Source organism: Fonsecaea pedrosoi (assembly GCF_000835455.1).
Source record: "Fonsecaea pedrosoi CBS 271.37 unplaced genomic scaffold supercont1.4, whole genome shotgun sequence".
Taxonomy (NCBI): domain Eukaryota; kingdom Fungi; phylum Ascomycota; class Eurotiomycetes; order Chaetothyriales; family Herpotrichiellaceae; genus Fonsecaea; species Fonsecaea pedrosoi.
In genome coordinates, this window is record NW_013550612.1 from 629,794 (window position 1) to 647,115 (window position 17,322).

The following is a 17,322-nucleotide window of genomic DNA, read 5'->3' on the forward strand; positions in this document are numbered from 1 at the left end:
GAAGAGAACTAGCTAGCCATGGGTATCACGTTGTGTATTCTGACATATTGTGCAAAGATGAACCCTCTAACAGGTAATTGTGGTTTTATTATTGCCACGCACATGGGCGTATTTGATCCCCGGACATAGCAAGCAACGACAATCCCCAGATCTCACTTCTAAATACCTGACTGCATTCAAGAAGTATTTTACTGTGAAGAATCACTCATCAAGCCCTTCATGTCTGTATCGATCCTTGCCGCAGGAGACATTGTTCTCAATGACAAGCTCAACCGGACGCCGGGCCCTGGAACCGTGTACGACAGGCTCCGAGCGGCAGACTCGTGCTTTGCGAACCTCGAAATGCCATTCTGCAAAGACGGGTATCCCGCGGAAAAGTTGATCGCCCTGAGATGCGATCCGCAGCACGCGAGTGTGATCCGAGAGATTGGCGTCGACGTCGTCACGGTCGCCAACAACCACGCCATGGACTACGGCATGGAGGGCCTGCGCATGACGTCGCAAGCCCTCGACAGAGTCGGCGTTGCCCACGTCGGCACCGGGGCGGACATTTTCCAAGCGTACGCGCCGTTCCTCAAGACCCTCAACGGGGTCAGGGTGGCGTACATGGGCGTGACGACGACGTTGCCCAACGGCGCCGGGGCGGGCGCATCGCGGCCAGGCCTGGCAGGCGTCCGCGTCTTCAGCAAATACGTCGTCGACACGGTCACGATCGACGAGTCCCCCGGGATGGCGCCCTTCGTCGAGACCGAGACGTACAAGCCGGACGAGGAGATGCTTTTGCAGACGATCCGCCACGCGAGGACCCGGGCCGACGTCGTCCTCGTGGCCATCCACTGGGGCGTGCCGTACGGGTGGATCCACAGGACGCAGGACGAGGTCGCCACGTACCAGCGGCCCCTGGCGCGCGCGATGGTCGAGGCCGGCGCGTCGGCCGTCTTCGGCCACCACCCGCACGTCGTGCAGGGCGTGGAATGGCACGAGGGGTGCCCCATCTTCTACTCCCTGGGAAACTTCATCTTCAGCAACAACATCGTCACCCCCGCCGACAGCTGGCGCACATACCCCCCTTATGACTGGAGCAGTCTGCAGACCACGCTGTCCAACATCGGCGCGCTGGCGAAAGTCACTTGGTCCCAGGGCAAAGTGTCGGGCTGCTCACTCGTCCCAATCACGATCGCGGAGGACGGCGAGCCCGTCGAAGCTACCCGACAGGATGCCACTACGCTCCTGTCGCGACTGCAGGCGTTGTCCAAGGATCGCGCGATCCAGTTCACATTGCGAAAGCAGAACGCCGGGTACGAGATTGACATCACCAAGAGAACGGGACCGAGTCTCTAGAGCGAAGAAGGCCGTGGCGAGTAGTGAATGGTTTCGCCGAGTTCTCAGTTCGTCTGACTGTGTTGGAAATCAAGTCCAATTGAAACAACGGCGTTTCCAGTTAACCCTGAGGCGCCCATCTCCTTCTAACAGAGCTCCACTGTTTGATATAGTGTACTCGGAGGTCATCTTTTGTTACGATTTTAAGGTCGCGCATTAGACTGCGTCCGGAGTGTTTCCCAATAAAAAGCTATACTCTGTACAAAGACCGGTTCTTAAACCAACGAGTTGTATAGGCAGCAATGAAACCTGCCCACAAATCGGTCCTCCAGGACTCAATGCAGGTATTCGAGGGATTATTATGCATGTGACAGATCAAAGAGCGTCGAACAAGTGCGGACCGCGTCTGATATACGCTGCTAGTTAGATATTCACCGCTTTGATTGTCCATGACACTATGTGAGACTGCCTATTGCACAATCTCTCTTGCTTCTATAGCCAGCTCTCTGATCGTGACAAGTCGAACTCTGTTTAAAGCTCCACAGAACATCCATGGCCACTTTCTTTTCAGAGTGCGTAGCGGAAATACTTGTTTTCCATGTCCGTCAGGTCCAAGAACTCCTGGCCCTCGGGCTGAGGAGGGAGGTCGCCGGCAATGGCGTCGCGCCTTTTATTCTCGCGCCAGTTGAGGAACCACAGGCCGAAGATGCACAACGACGAGGCCAGGTAGACGCCCAGGATGGTGTACTTTGCTTTGGTGTAGTACGGGGGATCCTGGAATGTCTGAGGGCCGATCAGGAAGCCGACGCAGTACGCGATCAAGACCAGGGCGTTGACGGTCGTCTTCTTGGTGTAGCCGGCGACGTTGGTGCTGACGATGCTGAAGATCAGGATGAGTGGGGACGGCGAGTTGCCCAGGATCACGTAGTAGACGACCAGTTGTCCGTAGCGGTATGCCGTGGGGCCCTCGCTGGCCAGGCCCGTCATGATGGCGATTGAGGCGATGCTGAGTAGCATCGCGAGAAGAGCCGTCAACATTCGATTCTTGAGTCGGCCTGCAAGGTAGGGAAAGAAGAGATTCGTCACAATCTGCGTCAGGCCACTGGGCATGCTGAGGTGGAGCGTCGTTCGGGCGTCGAACCCCCAGCCTTGGATCAGAAGGGCGAAGAACAGGGTCAAGCCGCCAGATGGAATCAACCACAAGATACAAAAGATGCAACAAAGCCACGTCTGCGGTGATGCCATTAGCAAAAATGAAAAGATATAAGCCTGACGTTGACCACGACGTACTCTTGAATCTGTGAATGCTTCACGAAACTGTGGCCACTTGAAAACTTTGCTCCCAATACCTTGCTGGTTGACCCGGAGACGTTCAATAGCGATGCGTCGATCGTGTTCGTCCAGCCATTTGGCCGTCAGAGGGGATTCCGGAAAGAAATAGAACATGAAAGCACCAAAGATGGCGGTCAGTCCGCCAGAGAGGACGAACAGGGCCTTCCAACCCGGAAAGGTGATGCTGGGGTTGCCCAAAAAGCCCGAGGCGACACCGTATGCGAAAGCACCTCCCCCAATCTGCGCCGCCGAGTTTCCGATGTACCAAAATGCGGTCCGTGTAGCTTGTTCATCTCGCTGATACCACCGGGCTGTGATGAGCACGAACCCGGCCGTGACTGCGCCCTCGAGGGCACCAAGGAAGAAGCGAACGACCATCAGACTCGCAAAGTTGGTACACGCGGCATGCAGACAGAGCACCCCTCCCCACGCGATAATGACACCAGAGATATATGTGGCCAGAGGATAGCGCTGCATGAGCCGGTTGTGTGGATAGGCGAATGCCAGGTATCCGAAGTAGAAAATGGAACCCAACCTGCATCAGCAATTAGTGTTAGCCATCTGTACAACTCTCCTGGACGTGGAAAAGCGCGAGTCAACGAGCCAAGTACATACCACGCATATTGAGAGCTCGACAAATGGGTATCTTTGACGATGCCCATGACAGAAGCATAGCTCAAGGCTGTTTTGTCGAAATATTGCACCGTGAACGTCAAGAACATCCAGGGGATGATATGACGGTCGATGATCCGCCGGATGCGCTTGTTGTCTTCGGCGCTGTACGTGACAGCTTCACCGACAACATATGAAAGCGCAGCGTCGGCCTCTTTGGTGACTTTGACAGGTTCCTCGATGTCGAAGGTTTTTTCGGCAGCAACAGCATCCTTCCTGTCCTCGGTAGTCGGCGGCATTGTGGGCTAGGAGATATACAACGTGCGCTTCTCAGAGCACCAGCAGCTTGTGCATGCGGTCGCAGTCGAAATTTTGTCGGATGCTGGTGATGACAATGAAGCAAAATTGGACGAACATGACCCTTCTCCCTCGACGGATATTCTCCAGTCAAGTCATTGTGTCTTTATACCTGCAACGACACAGGGCAAACCCTACAGACCCAACGAGCGAGCTCCTCTTCCCCGGATTCGACCCAGAACCAGCTGTAGGAAAGCCACGAAGAGTGCCGAGACCATGGCGATAATGATAAAAAAGGGGATAGCCTAGAGTTTTTCATTGTCTCGAGGTCAACTCCGTTGCTAATCTCGCAGTGGCAAATCTTGTCCCTTGGCAAATGCTGGAGAGTTTCTGCCCACTGGCACAAACCCCAGATGTTTCTGGGAACTAGAGTCAATCAGACCATAATTCGGGAAGACCATGAGAGTATATCTGCGCATTACCCGATTGGCCCATGAGAATCTCCACAAGAGTACCACTCGGTATATTTCTCCACCTTTTCCATGCCAAACATCTGTCTTCCAGCCCTGTATGGAGATGAACTGCATCGCGGAGTGTTTCTCCAATCTCGCGTAAACCCGAGGTCGAGCTCCGCCCGCTGTGTCGAGTGTGCCGGCAAAGGCTCAAGCAAACGTGTACCGAGTACTCTCTAGGATGAGATGTGGACATGTCCAGGTCCATGGCCGATGTTGAGATGTATGGTTATCGTTAAAAAGTTGATACAATTCCCGCTAGTATCAGACACATAGATTCGCGAGATAACTTTTTTCTTCTGTGTCTGTCTCTTCGATACATGGTATTGCTCGATCTTACCTCCCGACAGCCCTGGAGTCATATCATCAACGAGATAAGCCAATGGGTTCAGAACCGGAAGGGGTCCAATCGCCAATTGTGACCCTGCCGCAAGGAAAGCTGAAGGGTATCGTGCAAACAGATGGACTGCCTCAGCCGGTCGAATGTTTCTTGGGTTGCCCTTACGCGCAACCTCCAGTGGGAGCCCTCCGCTTTCGACCACCTGCTGCCCTCGAGCCCTCGACCGAGACGTTTGACGCTTCGAGTTATGGCAAGGCCGCCCCAGGAAACCCTTTGATTCCGCCTCGCATCCCTCTCGTCTACGGCGAGGACTGCTTGACGGTAAACATTTTTAGACCAAGGCCGAAGCACGCCGACGGCACTCTTTTACCAGTGCTCGTCTACATCCATGGAGGGGCGTTCAACCGGGGTAACTCATCAATGCAGAACACCGCGTCCATGGTGGCCTGGTCGGAGCAGCCTTTCGTGGCCGTGTCGTTCAACTACCGCGTCGGGGCACTTGGGTTTCTCCCATCCAGGAGATCTGCGGAAGAAGGTATTCTGAACCTGGGGTTCCAGGACCAAAGGTTCCTGCTCCATTGGGTCCAGGACAACATTCACGCATTTGGTGGTGACAAGCATAATGTGACCCTGATGGGACTGTCTGCCGGCGCAATTGCTGTAAGTTCTCCAAAATCCCTCCTGGAAGGGAAGCAAAGCTGGATCTACAACGAGATGAGGGTGCTGACCACTCAAAACATAGATTGGACACCTGATTCTTCACTACAGCGACGATAACCCCGGTCCGTTCCACCGAGCAATCATCCAATCTGGATCTGCCATGACGAGGGACTGTCGACGTTACGACGCCGACGCGATTGAACGATACTTTCAAGACTTTCTCGCCGCGACGGGCTGCCGACAAGATCTCCCCGCGGCCGACACGTTCGACTTTCTCCGCAAGCTGCCCCTCTCTGTCATCTCTGCGGCCCAAGATACCGTCTTCAACAAGTACAAGGCTACGATGCAATGGGCCTTCCGGCCCGTCATCGACGGTGATATCATTCGCCAGGCCCCGACCGAGAGCTGGCGCCAGCAAAGGTACTACAAAATCCCCATCTTGACCGGGTTCTGTTCGCACGAGGGATCGTTGTACGTGGACAAGACACTGTCCAAACCCGAGCAGTTCACACAGTTCATGCGGGTGCTGCTTCCCAGTTTGCCTGACGAGGACATTGCCCGGCTGGATGCGCTCTATCCGGATCCGTCGACCGGCGATCCCACGTACCAAGATGAGCGTGTCAGCAGCGTCGGTATCTGGCCGCAGTTCATGCGTACAGAAGCGGCGTATGGCCAATTCGCTCTCATCGCCCCGGTCCGCCAGACTGCACATTACGCCTCGTCCCTGCCGGGCGCACCGCCCGTGTACCTCTACCACTGGGACGTGTGGACGACGCTGCTCAACGGCGCCGCGCACGCAGACAACCTGAAGTACGAGACATACGACCAGGAGACCACGTCGCTCTCCGGGGCGCAAAAGGAGGTCTCGGGCATGTTCCACGCCTACCTGACGAGCTTCATCTGCAACGACGGCGATCCAAACAAGTTGCGCGGCAGATACAAGCATCGACCAGAGTGGAAGCCCTACACCCCCGATCAACCGCTCACCATGGTCCTGGGAAAGGGGAATAGGGAATTGGTCGGCGGCGACGCGGGGATGCCGGCTGAGTTGGTCCACGAGACTTGTTATGATGAACAGTGTCAGTTTTGGTGGGAAAGGACGCCCATTACACAGCGGTAGTTCAAAAGTAGCGATTTTGAGCCATACGTCAGAGGGGTGATGGATGGAGCAGATTCAGGTCCTGGAACTACTATGCTATTGTTTTTCTAGATAACCCCCTTTAGCCCGGCTAATACCCGAAAACTATTATACGAGAGCAGTTACTCCCCCGCTCATGTCAGCATGCTGAGCTGCCATGTATTCAGGACTGCAAGGATAGTCGGTATACCCCGCCGGACTCATCTTCAGGTAGAAGGATTCTCGATGGTAGGGGTTCAACGGAAGACCCTCGACAAGTCTGTACGGCAAGTCAGGCGTGCTTATGTAGAAGCGGCCAAAGGCGACACACAGGTTCGAGTTTGTGTATACCTCGTCCGTGGCCTTCTTCGCCGTCTCGGCCGTGAAGCCGCCGGCGAGGATGATCGGAGCCTCGGATCCCCAGAGCTGGATGAAGGGGTCGTTCCGTCGGGTCAAGACGTGGTACGATGCGTTCGCCACGTCGCCGGCGTAGCGACTCTCTACGAGATGCAAATAAGCTAGGTCGAGTTTCTTGAGCTCAGAAATCAGGTGAGAGAATTGAGGCACCGGGTCTGCCATTCTCTGACCGTCAAAATCAGTCCACGGCGAGAGACGGATCGCAACCCTTTTGTTGTCGCCGACGGCAGCAATGAGCTCTTTGGTGACTTGCAGGGGGAAACGGGCACGGTTCTCGATACTTCCACCGTAGTCGTCGGTGCGGCGATTGCACACGTCTTGGAGGAATTGGTCTGGAAGATAGCCGTTGGCGCCATGGATCTCGACCCCGTCGAACCTAGCCGCCATGGCATTCCTCGCCGCCGCAGCGTAGTCGTCGATGAACATTTGGATTTCCTCGTGCGACAAGGCGCGGGGTACTGGAGCGTCTTTGCTCAGGGGCACCGCGCTTGCACTGACCAAGGGATAAGGACCACCTTCGGCTCGCTGGAGGAGGTCAGGATCTGCCCTCCGACCCAAAGCCCAGAGTTGAAGGAAAATGAAGCATTTCTTCTCATGCACGGCGTCTGTGACCTTCTTCCAAGCGGCAATGTGTTTCGAACTCCAGATTCCTGGCACATTGGCCACGCCTGATGCCCGAGGACTAATCAATGTGGCCTCGGTGATGAGAAGCGTCCCCGGCGTCGACGCACGTTGTGCGTAGTAGAGAGGTACAAATTCCATGGGAACACCGTCATCGTCGGCTCGGAATCGTGTCAACGGCGCCATGACGATCCGGTGGCCGAGTTTGACATTGCCGAGCTGTAAAGGTGAGAACAACCGTTCACCAGACATGATGAGAGCGGTTCTAGTGCTTCAGGCGGTCAAAGTGCTGGGTTTACTACTCACATCTCCAGATTCGAGCAGGCGCAGGTGTTTTTGAGACATGCTTGGATTTGTAATCCTATACCTACTAAATTCCACATTGGAATGTCTCAAGACGATTTCCAATTCTTGTCCTGTGAATGGCTCCGTGGAAACTGGTGGTTATTCGACTTCAGTGTTCTATCCCAATAATTGTACACGGAGTTGCGCAGAGTGGTGAGCGAGTCTCACGCTTAACCCCGTCCGCGGCACGAAGTAAGGGCGTGGATGCCTTTGACAGCAGGGAGAGATCACCATCCCTCAGGGGTTTCTGGAGTGGAGTGATCTCGATCTGTTGTTGTGTTTCGGCCCCGGCCTATTAATCTTGTCATATGCTGCCCATAACAGGAATGAACTGGCTGTTGATGTGAGGGAGTTGAGACCTAAACGCCACGGAGGCGGTAAAGCATCATCACTGCCATCTGGATAGTGCAGTGCCTTGGTGACATCCCCCACCGCTCAAACTTCGTCGTTTCCAGCATCGGGTATACGGCCAGAGTGCAAATCATCGTAACGGCTGTAAGCGATCTTAGAGGTAAAACGCGAGAGGATATTAAACCGTACCCTCTCTGTCACGGCAAGTACCAAGCTTACATGACCCCCAATTGAGGCAGCTGTAACACAGCTTGCATTCGAAATTCAATGCGTCTTGAAGGTTCACAATTCGCGGTGGTTGAAAATAATCATTCAACGAATTGGTAGCAGGCCAAAACGCAAGATCTCAGCTTAAGCTTCCTCAAGTAATGCAGCAAAGATCTCCTCCGAATCAAGTCCAGAGAAGTCCCATACCATTGGATCGGTGTAGCTGAACGGGTAGGTTTCTGGGAAGATGGGAAGACTGGGATCTAGGCTCGATCGATTGCCTAACCACGCGGACGTGTTAGGAGGAGCCTCGGGCTCAGTAGAGAGTTGAATAGTCGAAGTCTGCAAGATCGGATTAGATTCTCCCAGCAGTTGTGAGGATGTATTCGACGGCTGGTACTGTAAGAGCACCTCAGGCTGTACAGCATGAGTTGCAGCCGTATGATTTGGCGATGGTGTCAAAGGAAACCTGGTCATGTGATCAATTTTTTCTCTCAAAGAGAGCGTCTCAGTCCTTGACGGGTCCTGCCCATCTGACCACCGTTGCAATACCTCCAAGACCGAGGTGGAGAGATTGTCGAGGGTGGACGCGTGTGGCAAAACGGATGGCCATCGACGAGATATTTTCCAGAAGAGCACCGGAAAAGTCTTGACGTATCTGGTCAGGATGCTAACATCCTCTCCTTCCAGGTGTTGACGATCCGGAGTGGGAGTTTCAAGACTGATCAGGATAGACGAGAGCAGGTACAGCCCAGCCTCTATGACACAGAAAGTGGCGTGCCATAGCATGAACATCTTTCCTAATCGATCAAGCACGCTGTATTCTTTGATCAAAGTTATCGACGCTTTCAGAGCTCTCTTATGCATCTCCTTGGTCGGCGCAGGGCAACGTGGAGAGGGTCGGTTCAATCTCAAGACCTGAAGTTGAAACAATACTTCGTGGAACTCAATTTTTTCCGTCAGATTGACACTCTGGCGGACTTTTTGGTACCAAGCATCGAGCTGGGCTTGCATTTGCGCAAGCCATGCCTCAAACGAACCAGGGCCAGTGAAAGCTGTAAGCGGCAAGTCGGAATGGTACAAACCGAAAGTGATATCACACTCTATCTCTCTCAGCGACCATATATGAGCAGAGTGTGTTGGTGTTGCCAGCGACTCCGACTCCGGGAACTGAACATTGAACACATTAGTCACTTCAAATCGGATCACGGGAAATGAAACACTGCAGGTACCTTTGCTGTGATCTCGGACCTTTTCCATTGGTATGGCAGACTCCGAACGACGTGAGCAGCCCTGCCAAGGTCAATCAGCATCACCAGAGCAAGGGTGCGGAATGTAGTTAGATCTCACGCATCTATGCCATATGCATTCCAGAACATCCTTCGTCGCGTATTCAAGACTGCTGAACTCAGTTTCATCTGTCGAGGGGTTGGCAATTCTTCATGCAAGCCGAATTGAAATGCCATTCTGCTCGCGGCTGAGGCGCAGTGGCTGACGTTCACATGTTGAGGATTCAAAAAGCCGTAATGCGTGAGAAGCTGCAGCGCTTGGAGACGTTCCCACGAGGCAGTCAGTCCAACCTGCTCCAGGTGAACCACGGCGGTAGCCCAGAGACCGTATGTGGTTGACGCCGCACGTTTCTCGTCAATGTAGCTCAGAGTGTTGGAGCTGATGGCCAGAGTGATGCATATGACGAAGGCGTCATAGCCACTGAGTTCTGGACTCTCATACACCCTATCCCTGGCTCGGTACAGATCTGCTTCGGCAATCGACGGATATTGAGGAAGATATGTCTGACAGTAGTGTTTCAGCATGGCGTCAATGACATGGACAGGGATGGAAGAGATGGCCATAGGCCGCCACGACTGATCCGTCGATTCGACATTCTCTGACTCGTCCCAAGCTTGATGGTTGAATTGAGGTAGAGGTGCATCAGAGAGGAAATATGTTGATGTCAGGGGAAGGAGTGGCTCTTGCTTGCGCGTCCGGCCAGTCGGCTCCGCAATCGCCATTGCGACGCGCTGTGTTATCGTATCCACGCCATCGGGTTGTGCTTGGGTCTTGATCGCAGCGAGGTCGATCTCGAGTTGGGCAACTTGTGCCTCCAGATGACGGACCACGCTCCGCGGTTTGTCGGAACCACGAATCGAATCGAACCCCAAGCACGTCACTCTAGCAGCAGCACAGGCGCCGCACGTCGGGTATTGGAAATCGCACTACATGATATTGTCAGCGAGCTGGAGTTGGGTGCCGGTGAGGCTTGAAATCAGGACGATGATTCCTGGAATGATGCTTGCGTACTCGTATTTTTCTCTTCCGACAGCGACCACACGCTTTGCTCTGGCGATGTCTCTTTGAAGATTCGGGAGTTGCAGACGCCATGACAATTGGCTCATACAGTCATGAGCATTGGAGGCATTGTCATGAAAGAATGTATTCCAGATTCAAGGTCCCAAAGCAAAGGAGGATTGATAAAAGCCGTGTTCGTGAATAGAAGTCGAGAAAAGAATCACCCCACCTTCATCAAGGTTTCTCAATTGGTCTGCATTTTACGGGCATGGAAGTGGCAGCCCCAGGGATCGATTTGCCTCTCCAAGTCATAGTCTTAGGGACCGCAGGCTCTCGGGCTTCCCCGTACTCCCCCATTGCGCCCACCCCACAACCGCCCCTAACACCTGAGGCCGACGATGCCCGGAGCTGCAAAGACTGCGTACATCAAGTCGCTGTCCAGATCACTTTGGAGAATACGATCATTACGACAAATCATGGCTAACTACTGAAAGCTTCACTGGAAAAATCCAACTCATTACCAACATTTTCAGAGAATCCGAGCTTGCAAAAACCCGAGCAAAACTTTGCGAAACTTGTCGGTTTCGTCCGATTGTGGGCTGTGTCCTGAATGCTCAAACACTTCCAGCTGTGTATCTGGAATGCCTTTGGCCATCTCCTCAGCAAAGCTCACCGGGGTGACATAATCATAGCGTCCGACAACGACGAGAGTAGGAGCCTATAAGATGAGCAGCAGGTCACAGAAAGAGAAGGACAGAAGGGGCGTTACTTTGATATCCCGGAGTCGCTGTCGAACGTCGAAACGAGGCATGTTATAACCAAACGCCCAATTTTGGGTCTTGGAATGAAAATTGCCACCTGGGCCAAAGAATTCGCCAGAGGTAGTAACCTGATTCCCAGAATCCGATGTCCTCTTCAACGAAGCGTGCTCTGGAGGTGCATAAAAGGGGAGCAGTTCTGCAATCGCCTCCCGGTAATCCTCGTCGTTGAGCAGATTGCCGGACCAGACGCGGACCTGACGATCCTTGTCCACCTTGACCCGATCCGACAACAAGATGTTGGCCAGAACACCCATCGCGCCCAAAGTTCCGACCGTCCACGTATCAATCAAGATCAGGCCCTTCAAGCGGCCTGGATAGTTGACAGCATAGTCAAGGGCGAGAAAGCCGCCATAAGAATGGCCAGCAAGGACAAACGTTTCTACCTGTGTCCAGGCCCTATCCTCGCGGTTAATCGTCCGCGGCGCTCTTGTAGCGCGTCCACATACCTGAGATAGTCGATGTCTTTCATCCAGCGTTCATGCGTGAACGGCCCACTCATGTCAGACGCACCACTTCCCCTTCCATCAAAGACTAGAACTTGGAAGAGCGAAGAGAGATGGGCGAAACAGGCCTCGGGCTCCGCATGAGTGAACAGTCCCGGTGCTCCATGAAGGGCCATCAGCAGAGGCTTGGAGTTGGATGAGTCGTGTCCGAAGACCTTGACATGTAACTTGGCGCCATCATCGATTTGGACAGTGAACTTGTTTGCTTCGACCATCGCTGCTTTGTTTCGTTGAACTCGGAATGGGAACCACAGAGCCCAGGTCTGAATGATATATCTTGCGTGATGGAAGGTTGGTCAGTCAAGCAATGCTCTTACTCTTGAGTCTCCTCTAAAGCCTCCTCCGAGGGCAAAATATAACACTTGAGAGGATAAGCGTTATTTGTCATCTGCTCCATTTTGTGCACGAGCTTAAAGCATATTTTTTTTTTTCAAGACAATGCTTGCTACTGGCAACAACAAGCAAGGAGTCTGGTGGCAATGATGAAATTCGCTTCCTTCCTGATATTCGCGGAGGAAAGCTTCATTGGGGTGCCAAGACACGGATTAATGCGGCCTTAACTGAATGCCGAGAGAGAGGGTCACGTAATTAAAGCCACCAAGCAGCACAAGGGAGGATATGGCTGACATAACAACTGATGCGTGTTCCACATGACTATGACTGATAAGGCAATGTCTTAATGGTCAATATACGTGTCGCGGCTTGAGCTTCCAAAATTCTTACTCTGAAGGAGGGTCAAGGTGTTACTCGTCCATGAACGGCATATAACGCCGTTACTATCAAACTCGTATCTATCATGGCCAGCCTCTATAAGAGCATCCAAAATATGGGATACATTAGTTATCGCTGTCTAGTGACCCCCTCGCAATCCCGGGGGCGACAGTGTTGAGCTGAATATTCTCATTCTATACAAGGCTGTCGGCATCATAACACCATCGCGTGGCGGCAGGAGACTTTACTTTCTGCAGGATAGGGGCAATGGCCAGAGAAAAGCCAATGACCTGCCATCCGGTCAGCGATCTTCGCGTCGGGTCTACCATACACAAAGCAGATAGAGACGTAAGAAAGAGCTTACTGCAGCCTTAGTGCCACTATACTCTGGATATATGCTCGTAGTATATAGCCCTAGTATACTGGCCACCGTGACGATTTGGCCTCCGGGGGTGGCATTCTGCCTCATGAAGTGTATAGCCAGCTGCACCCCATACATTACCGCCTTGAACGTCACATCAACTCCTAGGGTGTTTGGCTCCGGTGGCACCTCAGTGCTGCCTCGATGTCGGAAAATATAATAGGACGATCTCTCCACGATACCGGCATTCGGAATAAACGCATCCAGCCTTGCCCAGAGCTACTTCACTTTCTGGAAGGCCTCCGCCTACTGTTGGTAGCTCGAAACATCGCACTTGATGAAGATGGTGGAAGGCACGAGTTCTGCCGATAGTTTGTTGCCCTGTTCTTCGAGGATGTCGAGGATGGCGACGTGCCAGCGCCTTTTCACCAAGTTGCGTACCGCCAGGGCACCGATGCTAGTCTTCTATACATCAGCTCCAGTATTTTTTAGGTAGAGGTTAGATCCGCTTACTGCAGCACCGGTGACAATGGCCACTTTCGCCGTATTTGGGTCATAGACAGCCATATTGATTGTTGATTTGGCGGTTGGATCAATGTACAAATATTCATATGCGATTGATCATGTCGAATCCTGGGACTTTGGAGACATCATGTCGGATCGCGTCACATCAAATGGTGTTAGACGAGGTAGTACTTCTAACCTCCAAAGCAAATTGTCGTGATAAACGATTCGAACCTTCAAGGGGTAGGGGGAGGAGGGGCCCATTCGCGTGGAAATCCCGGTGCTGAAAAGGAACCAGAACGCACGGCAGCACAAACAGGCTTCGAATCTTTCCATCACAGCCCTGTAAGCTTGCAAATGATAGCAGAAGCATGAGTACAACCCATACATTGAATCCACAAGGCCACCTCATGTAGAGAGCGCGGATTGGCTCGTATCGCTTTGACCGTCATTCTGTCGGGCGGAACATCTTCTTCATCGGATTCTGTTTCCCGTTTTGTTTACTACACAGTTGAGGTGTTACTGTTGCTACCTTTCATGCGGGAGAGACGGTTGATGGCAACCTTCCAGGCTTGGATCACCATGGCAGGGTTGGGCACCAGCACAAAGACCTGATGTGCTGCGAGAAGCTATGGCCAACTACTTTTGGAAATGGATTTTGCCCTCGTTGTTGATGTACGTGGGACCCATGAACCGTCACGGCAGCAATTCTTGTGGAAGCCATAGGGAATCCCTCTCGATGAGGAGCTCGGCTACTTTTCCACCCTAGTTCACGTCCTTCGCTACAAATGCAATACCTTGTACCACGGCCGACCTAGGTTCTCTCCTGGTTTTTTAGTGGCTGGTAGATCCCTGAGTTTGGCAGGAATCCAGATCTTCTCCGATAGTTGCGAGCTTTAATAAGGCGGAGCGGCAGGAAGTATCTGTGTCGACCCGACGAAGACGACTTGTACAGACGCGAAGCTGTATTGTCAAGAGAAACGTCAGCGCCATCGTAACATGGACACATTGCATCAATATAAAAATCCGTAACAACCCCAAGCCCCCAAACACCAGGCTTCGGACAATCAAGGAACAGAAGCCAAAAAAAAAATACAGTATTAGCGGTAGCAGTCCACCAGGGTCAATGAGATTCCAGATTCCAAGACAGAGCAAGGACTGAGAGGAATGTGACATACGCAGCAGTCGCCGCAAAGATCTCGACTCTCCGTGCCGTGGTGAAAATAGCCAGGCAGATGGAGAACAGGGCCGAGTAGGCCAGAAGGACCCCGAGCCGGTCCACCATGTTGTTGACAAAGTAGAGGGTGAAGATCGAGGCCGCGGGGATGGCCGAGGCAAGCACAACTCCTACCAGATGCGACAGGGCGCGGACATGGGTTTTGCGGTAATTGTAGATGCCACATTCGGGGTCGACAGGTCGCTGAGAGAGAGGTGGTTAGAGGGAGAGCTCGCTATCTGAGGCCGCGAGGGGACCATTGAAGCAGTTGTACGTACCTTCCATCGACGTCCTATCAAGTTGTGAAATCGCCCGACAAGTTCGTCCGACACCCATCGGGAAAAGAAGTCCTTCTCGACGGCTTCATGCGAGACAGTGACAAGATCAGAGGACCTATCGTCGCAGCTGGGATCGTCGGGATCGTCAATGTGGAAAATATCCCGTTCGACGCCTCCAAGAAAGTTGTCGCCATGGTCGCGGTGCTCGAGCCACACTCGTAGCATTTTCAGATCGTGCTTGGTGGGATTCTGCAATGTGCACAGTTCCTTGTACTGCAGGAGCGACTCGTCTAGACAGACGTCAGAGGGATGCGAAAACTGACCCAGGGGTCCGGGAGCGAGAGCGTGAACGTACTGTATTCCCTCAACTTGACGCGGATTTTCTGGATGATGTCCCATTGCTCAGAGGGCTCGTCGTCGTCCTCCAGACCCTGGCTCAACTTATACCAGTTTCGTTGCGCTTCGATGCCTTTGAGGTCCTGCCTCTGTTCCTCTTCATTTCGTAGATCTCTCAGTTCTGTCTCAAGATGAGTGATCTCGGCCTGCAAGAACAAAAGATTCTGAGCGTTCAATGAACCGAAGCGACGAAAGATCGCCACTTCTGGCCAGGTACCCATCAGGTCGGACAGCTTGGGATAACTGCCCATGCTCCAAGATCGGGTGATGCCAGCTGGCGGGGCTTGCACCACGGCGGCTTCACTCTCGACTATCGTCTCCGACGGTGACGATGATGAAGGTTTTTCCACAGACATGGCAGGTGGATGGTTGGGTCCTTAAAACGCCAAATTGAGTCAGCTACTTGATTCCTGAGGCATAAAGTGGCAATCGCGGCCCAGCGGTTTTGTATCATTCACGAGCACATGCCATCCGGCTGAAAAGATTGTGGCGGAGCAAATGTGCAAGCTGAATGCACAGCCCACGCGGCGCTCCCCCCCTCCACGCGAGGCAGAGCCGCATATGAGGGGCTGATACGAGACCTGGCCATTTTGACGCATACAAAACCCCCAGCAGCCGAAGAAGTAAGGCTTTCTTGGATGTTCAGGCAGATGTGCTCACCAACGGATGTCCACCTTGCCACCGCCTCTGTCACGCACGAAAGGCCATTCTCTCTCCAGTTTTCTGCTCATTAGCTGATGGTATAGTCCCCGTCAGCACCTGTGATTCCACAAGTCCCCATCCTGTACTCCCGTGCCGCCCCGGCCCTTTGGCCCGAACCCACGCGGATGGCGCCTGATCGTCGGGCGCGCCTCCGCGCCTGGTCAAACTCGTTCTTTGGCCGTGATCCTTCACCCCACCAGGATAAGAAAGCGAGTGCTCTGCATCACCTGGCTTCGGCAGGTCTCGATCTTGTTATTACGCCTACTGAGGAGGAAGTATGGGCGGAACAGGCTCGAAATGCGGCCTCGACTGTCCTCCAGGAGCTGGAAAAGGTGTGCAGCGTTGATCCTTTGCAGCCCGGCCAGCTGCCACGAAGGATCACGATAGAGGTTAGCGGGTTCTCCTGGAGCTAAATACATAATACCCCGTGCTGACAACGCTTAATTACAGGTCGTGGACGATGCCCAGTCCGAGAATGGAGTCCACCCCATCACCGGCGTGGACGACAATCCATTCGATCCCCACGCACAGACGGAAGACGACGAGAGCTACTACGATTTCGAGGAGGACATATATATTGTCAAAAATGAGGAGGGCAAAATCTTTAGCCGAGCCATGATCGACACTGGCATGGATGGGAATGCAATCAGCGTCGAGAAGGCCAGGCTGACAAACATACCAATCGAGCCTTGGACCGGAGGCCAGCTTCGTGATGCCGACGGAGAGCCCTTCAAGCCAGAAGGGTTACTGAAAGCTCAGTTCCATTTCAGTGGCAAGATGCAGACCAGCCGAAGCTGGCTGGTCGAGTTCATGGTCCTACACAATCCTCCGTTCGACGTTGCCATTGGCAGGCAGTTTATCAACTCGGCGAGACTCTTCAAGAAGAGCGACGTGCTCCTTCCCATCGTGGTCGACAAAGCCAAGGATGCAAAAGCTCAGCAGATCAGCAACCAAAACGCGAAACGTGAGAGCGATCGCCAGAAGGAAGAGGAAAAAAGGCGAAAAGAGCAGATCCGCCGGAGAGAGAGGGAGAAGGCAGGTAAAAAGTGATCAGGGTCAGAACTTCCCGGTCAGGCCTGCAACAGAACACAGAGTCGAAGTCGATGCCGTTACAGGCCCCGATGCAGAGTCTATAGCCAGGCGATTGTGAAGACATTCACAGGGCGGAATTGAGCCGAGGAACCGGACAATGCGAGATCAGAAAGGTGAAGACAGTGCTGAAGTTGACACGATACTGCTGACAACTATCGAAGTTTGAGGTCAGCCAAGAGCGAGCGATTCCAGACAGAGATATTGATTATTATTCGCCGGAAGGTTTCAGTGATTCTGGCAGATGGAAAGGGAACTTCTATAGCGTCGACACGAAAGGCGGGCGATTAACCAGGCTACCACCACCACTACGAAGCATGA

At 53.2% G+C, this 17,322-nt stretch overlaps 9 protein-coding genes across 9 annotated transcripts; 3 read left to right on the forward strand and 6 right to left on the reverse strand.

Moving 5' to 3' along the window:
- Positions 1-219: 219 nt before the first annotated feature.
- Z517_06003 (uncharacterized protein) lies at positions 220-1,341 on the forward strand (the record flags this gene model as incomplete). The annotated part of the gene is made up of 1 exon (XM_013427745.1): positions 220-1,341. The coding sequence occupies one exon, from the start codon at positions 220-222 to the stop codon at positions 1,339-1,341; it is 1,122 nt and encodes a 373-aa protein (XP_013283199.1).
- A 546-nt stretch (positions 1,342-1,887) lies between these two features.
- On the reverse strand, positions 1,888-3,563 carry Z517_06004 (uncharacterized protein; the record flags this gene model as incomplete). Its single annotated transcript, XM_013427746.1, has 3 exons — positions 1,888-2,550; positions 2,611-3,187; positions 3,268-3,563. The coding sequence occupies 3 exons, from the start codon at positions 3,561-3,563 to the stop codon at positions 1,888-1,890; spliced, it is 1,536 nt and encodes a 511-aa protein (XP_013283200.1).
- Positions 3,564-4,455: 892 nt separating this feature from the next.
- On the forward strand, positions 4,456-6,193 carry Z517_06005 (uncharacterized protein; the record flags this gene model as incomplete). The annotated part of the gene is made up of 2 exons (XM_013427747.1): positions 4,456-5,073; positions 5,156-6,193. 2 exons carry the CDS (start codon positions 4,456-4,458, stop codon positions 6,191-6,193), a joined length of 1,656 nt encoding a protein of 551 aa, XP_013283201.1.
- A 126-nt stretch (positions 6,194-6,319) lies between these two features.
- On the reverse strand, positions 6,320-7,480 carry Z517_06006 (uncharacterized protein; the record flags this gene model as incomplete). Its single annotated transcript, XM_013427748.1, has 1 exon — positions 6,320-7,480. The coding sequence occupies one exon, from the start codon at positions 7,478-7,480 to the stop codon at positions 6,320-6,322; it is 1,161 nt and encodes a 386-aa protein (XP_013283202.1).
- A 795-nt stretch (positions 7,481-8,275) lies between these two features.
- Z517_06007 (uncharacterized protein) lies at positions 8,276-10,550 on the reverse strand (the record flags this gene model as incomplete). Its single annotated transcript, XM_013427749.1, has 4 exons — positions 8,276-9,301; positions 9,364-9,424; positions 9,482-10,347; positions 10,530-10,550. 4 exons carry the CDS (start codon positions 10,548-10,550, stop codon positions 8,276-8,278), a joined length of 1,974 nt encoding a protein of 657 aa, XP_013283203.1.
- Positions 10,551-10,949: 399 nt separating this feature from the next.
- Positions 10,950-11,959, reverse strand: Z517_06008 (uncharacterized protein; the record flags this gene model as incomplete). Its single annotated transcript, XM_013427750.1, has 3 exons — positions 10,950-11,138; positions 11,190-11,637; positions 11,688-11,959. 3 exons carry the CDS (start codon positions 11,957-11,959, stop codon positions 10,950-10,952), a joined length of 909 nt encoding a protein of 302 aa, XP_013283204.1.
- A 690-nt stretch (positions 11,960-12,649) lies between these two features.
- Z517_06009 (uncharacterized protein) lies at positions 12,650-13,383 on the reverse strand (the record flags this gene model as incomplete). The annotated part of the gene is made up of 4 exons (XM_013427751.1): positions 12,650-12,745; positions 12,820-13,084; positions 13,127-13,278; positions 13,330-13,383. The coding sequence occupies 4 exons, from the start codon at positions 13,381-13,383 to the stop codon at positions 12,650-12,652; spliced, it is 567 nt and encodes a 188-aa protein (XP_013283205.1).
- Positions 13,384-14,443: 1,060 nt separating this feature from the next.
- Z517_06010 (uncharacterized protein) lies at positions 14,444-15,566 on the reverse strand (the record flags this gene model as incomplete). The annotated part of the gene is made up of 3 exons (XM_013427752.1): positions 14,444-14,740; positions 14,815-15,104; positions 15,170-15,566. 3 exons carry the CDS (start codon positions 15,564-15,566, stop codon positions 14,444-14,446), a joined length of 984 nt encoding a protein of 327 aa, XP_013283206.1.
- Positions 15,567-16,037: 471 nt separating this feature from the next.
- Z517_06011 (uncharacterized protein) lies at positions 16,038-16,962 on the forward strand (the record flags this gene model as incomplete). Its single annotated transcript, XM_013427753.1, has 2 exons — positions 16,038-16,301; positions 16,363-16,962. 2 exons carry the CDS (start codon positions 16,038-16,040, stop codon positions 16,960-16,962), a joined length of 864 nt encoding a protein of 287 aa, XP_013283207.1.
- Between the last annotated feature and the right edge of the window lie 360 nt (positions 16,963-17,322).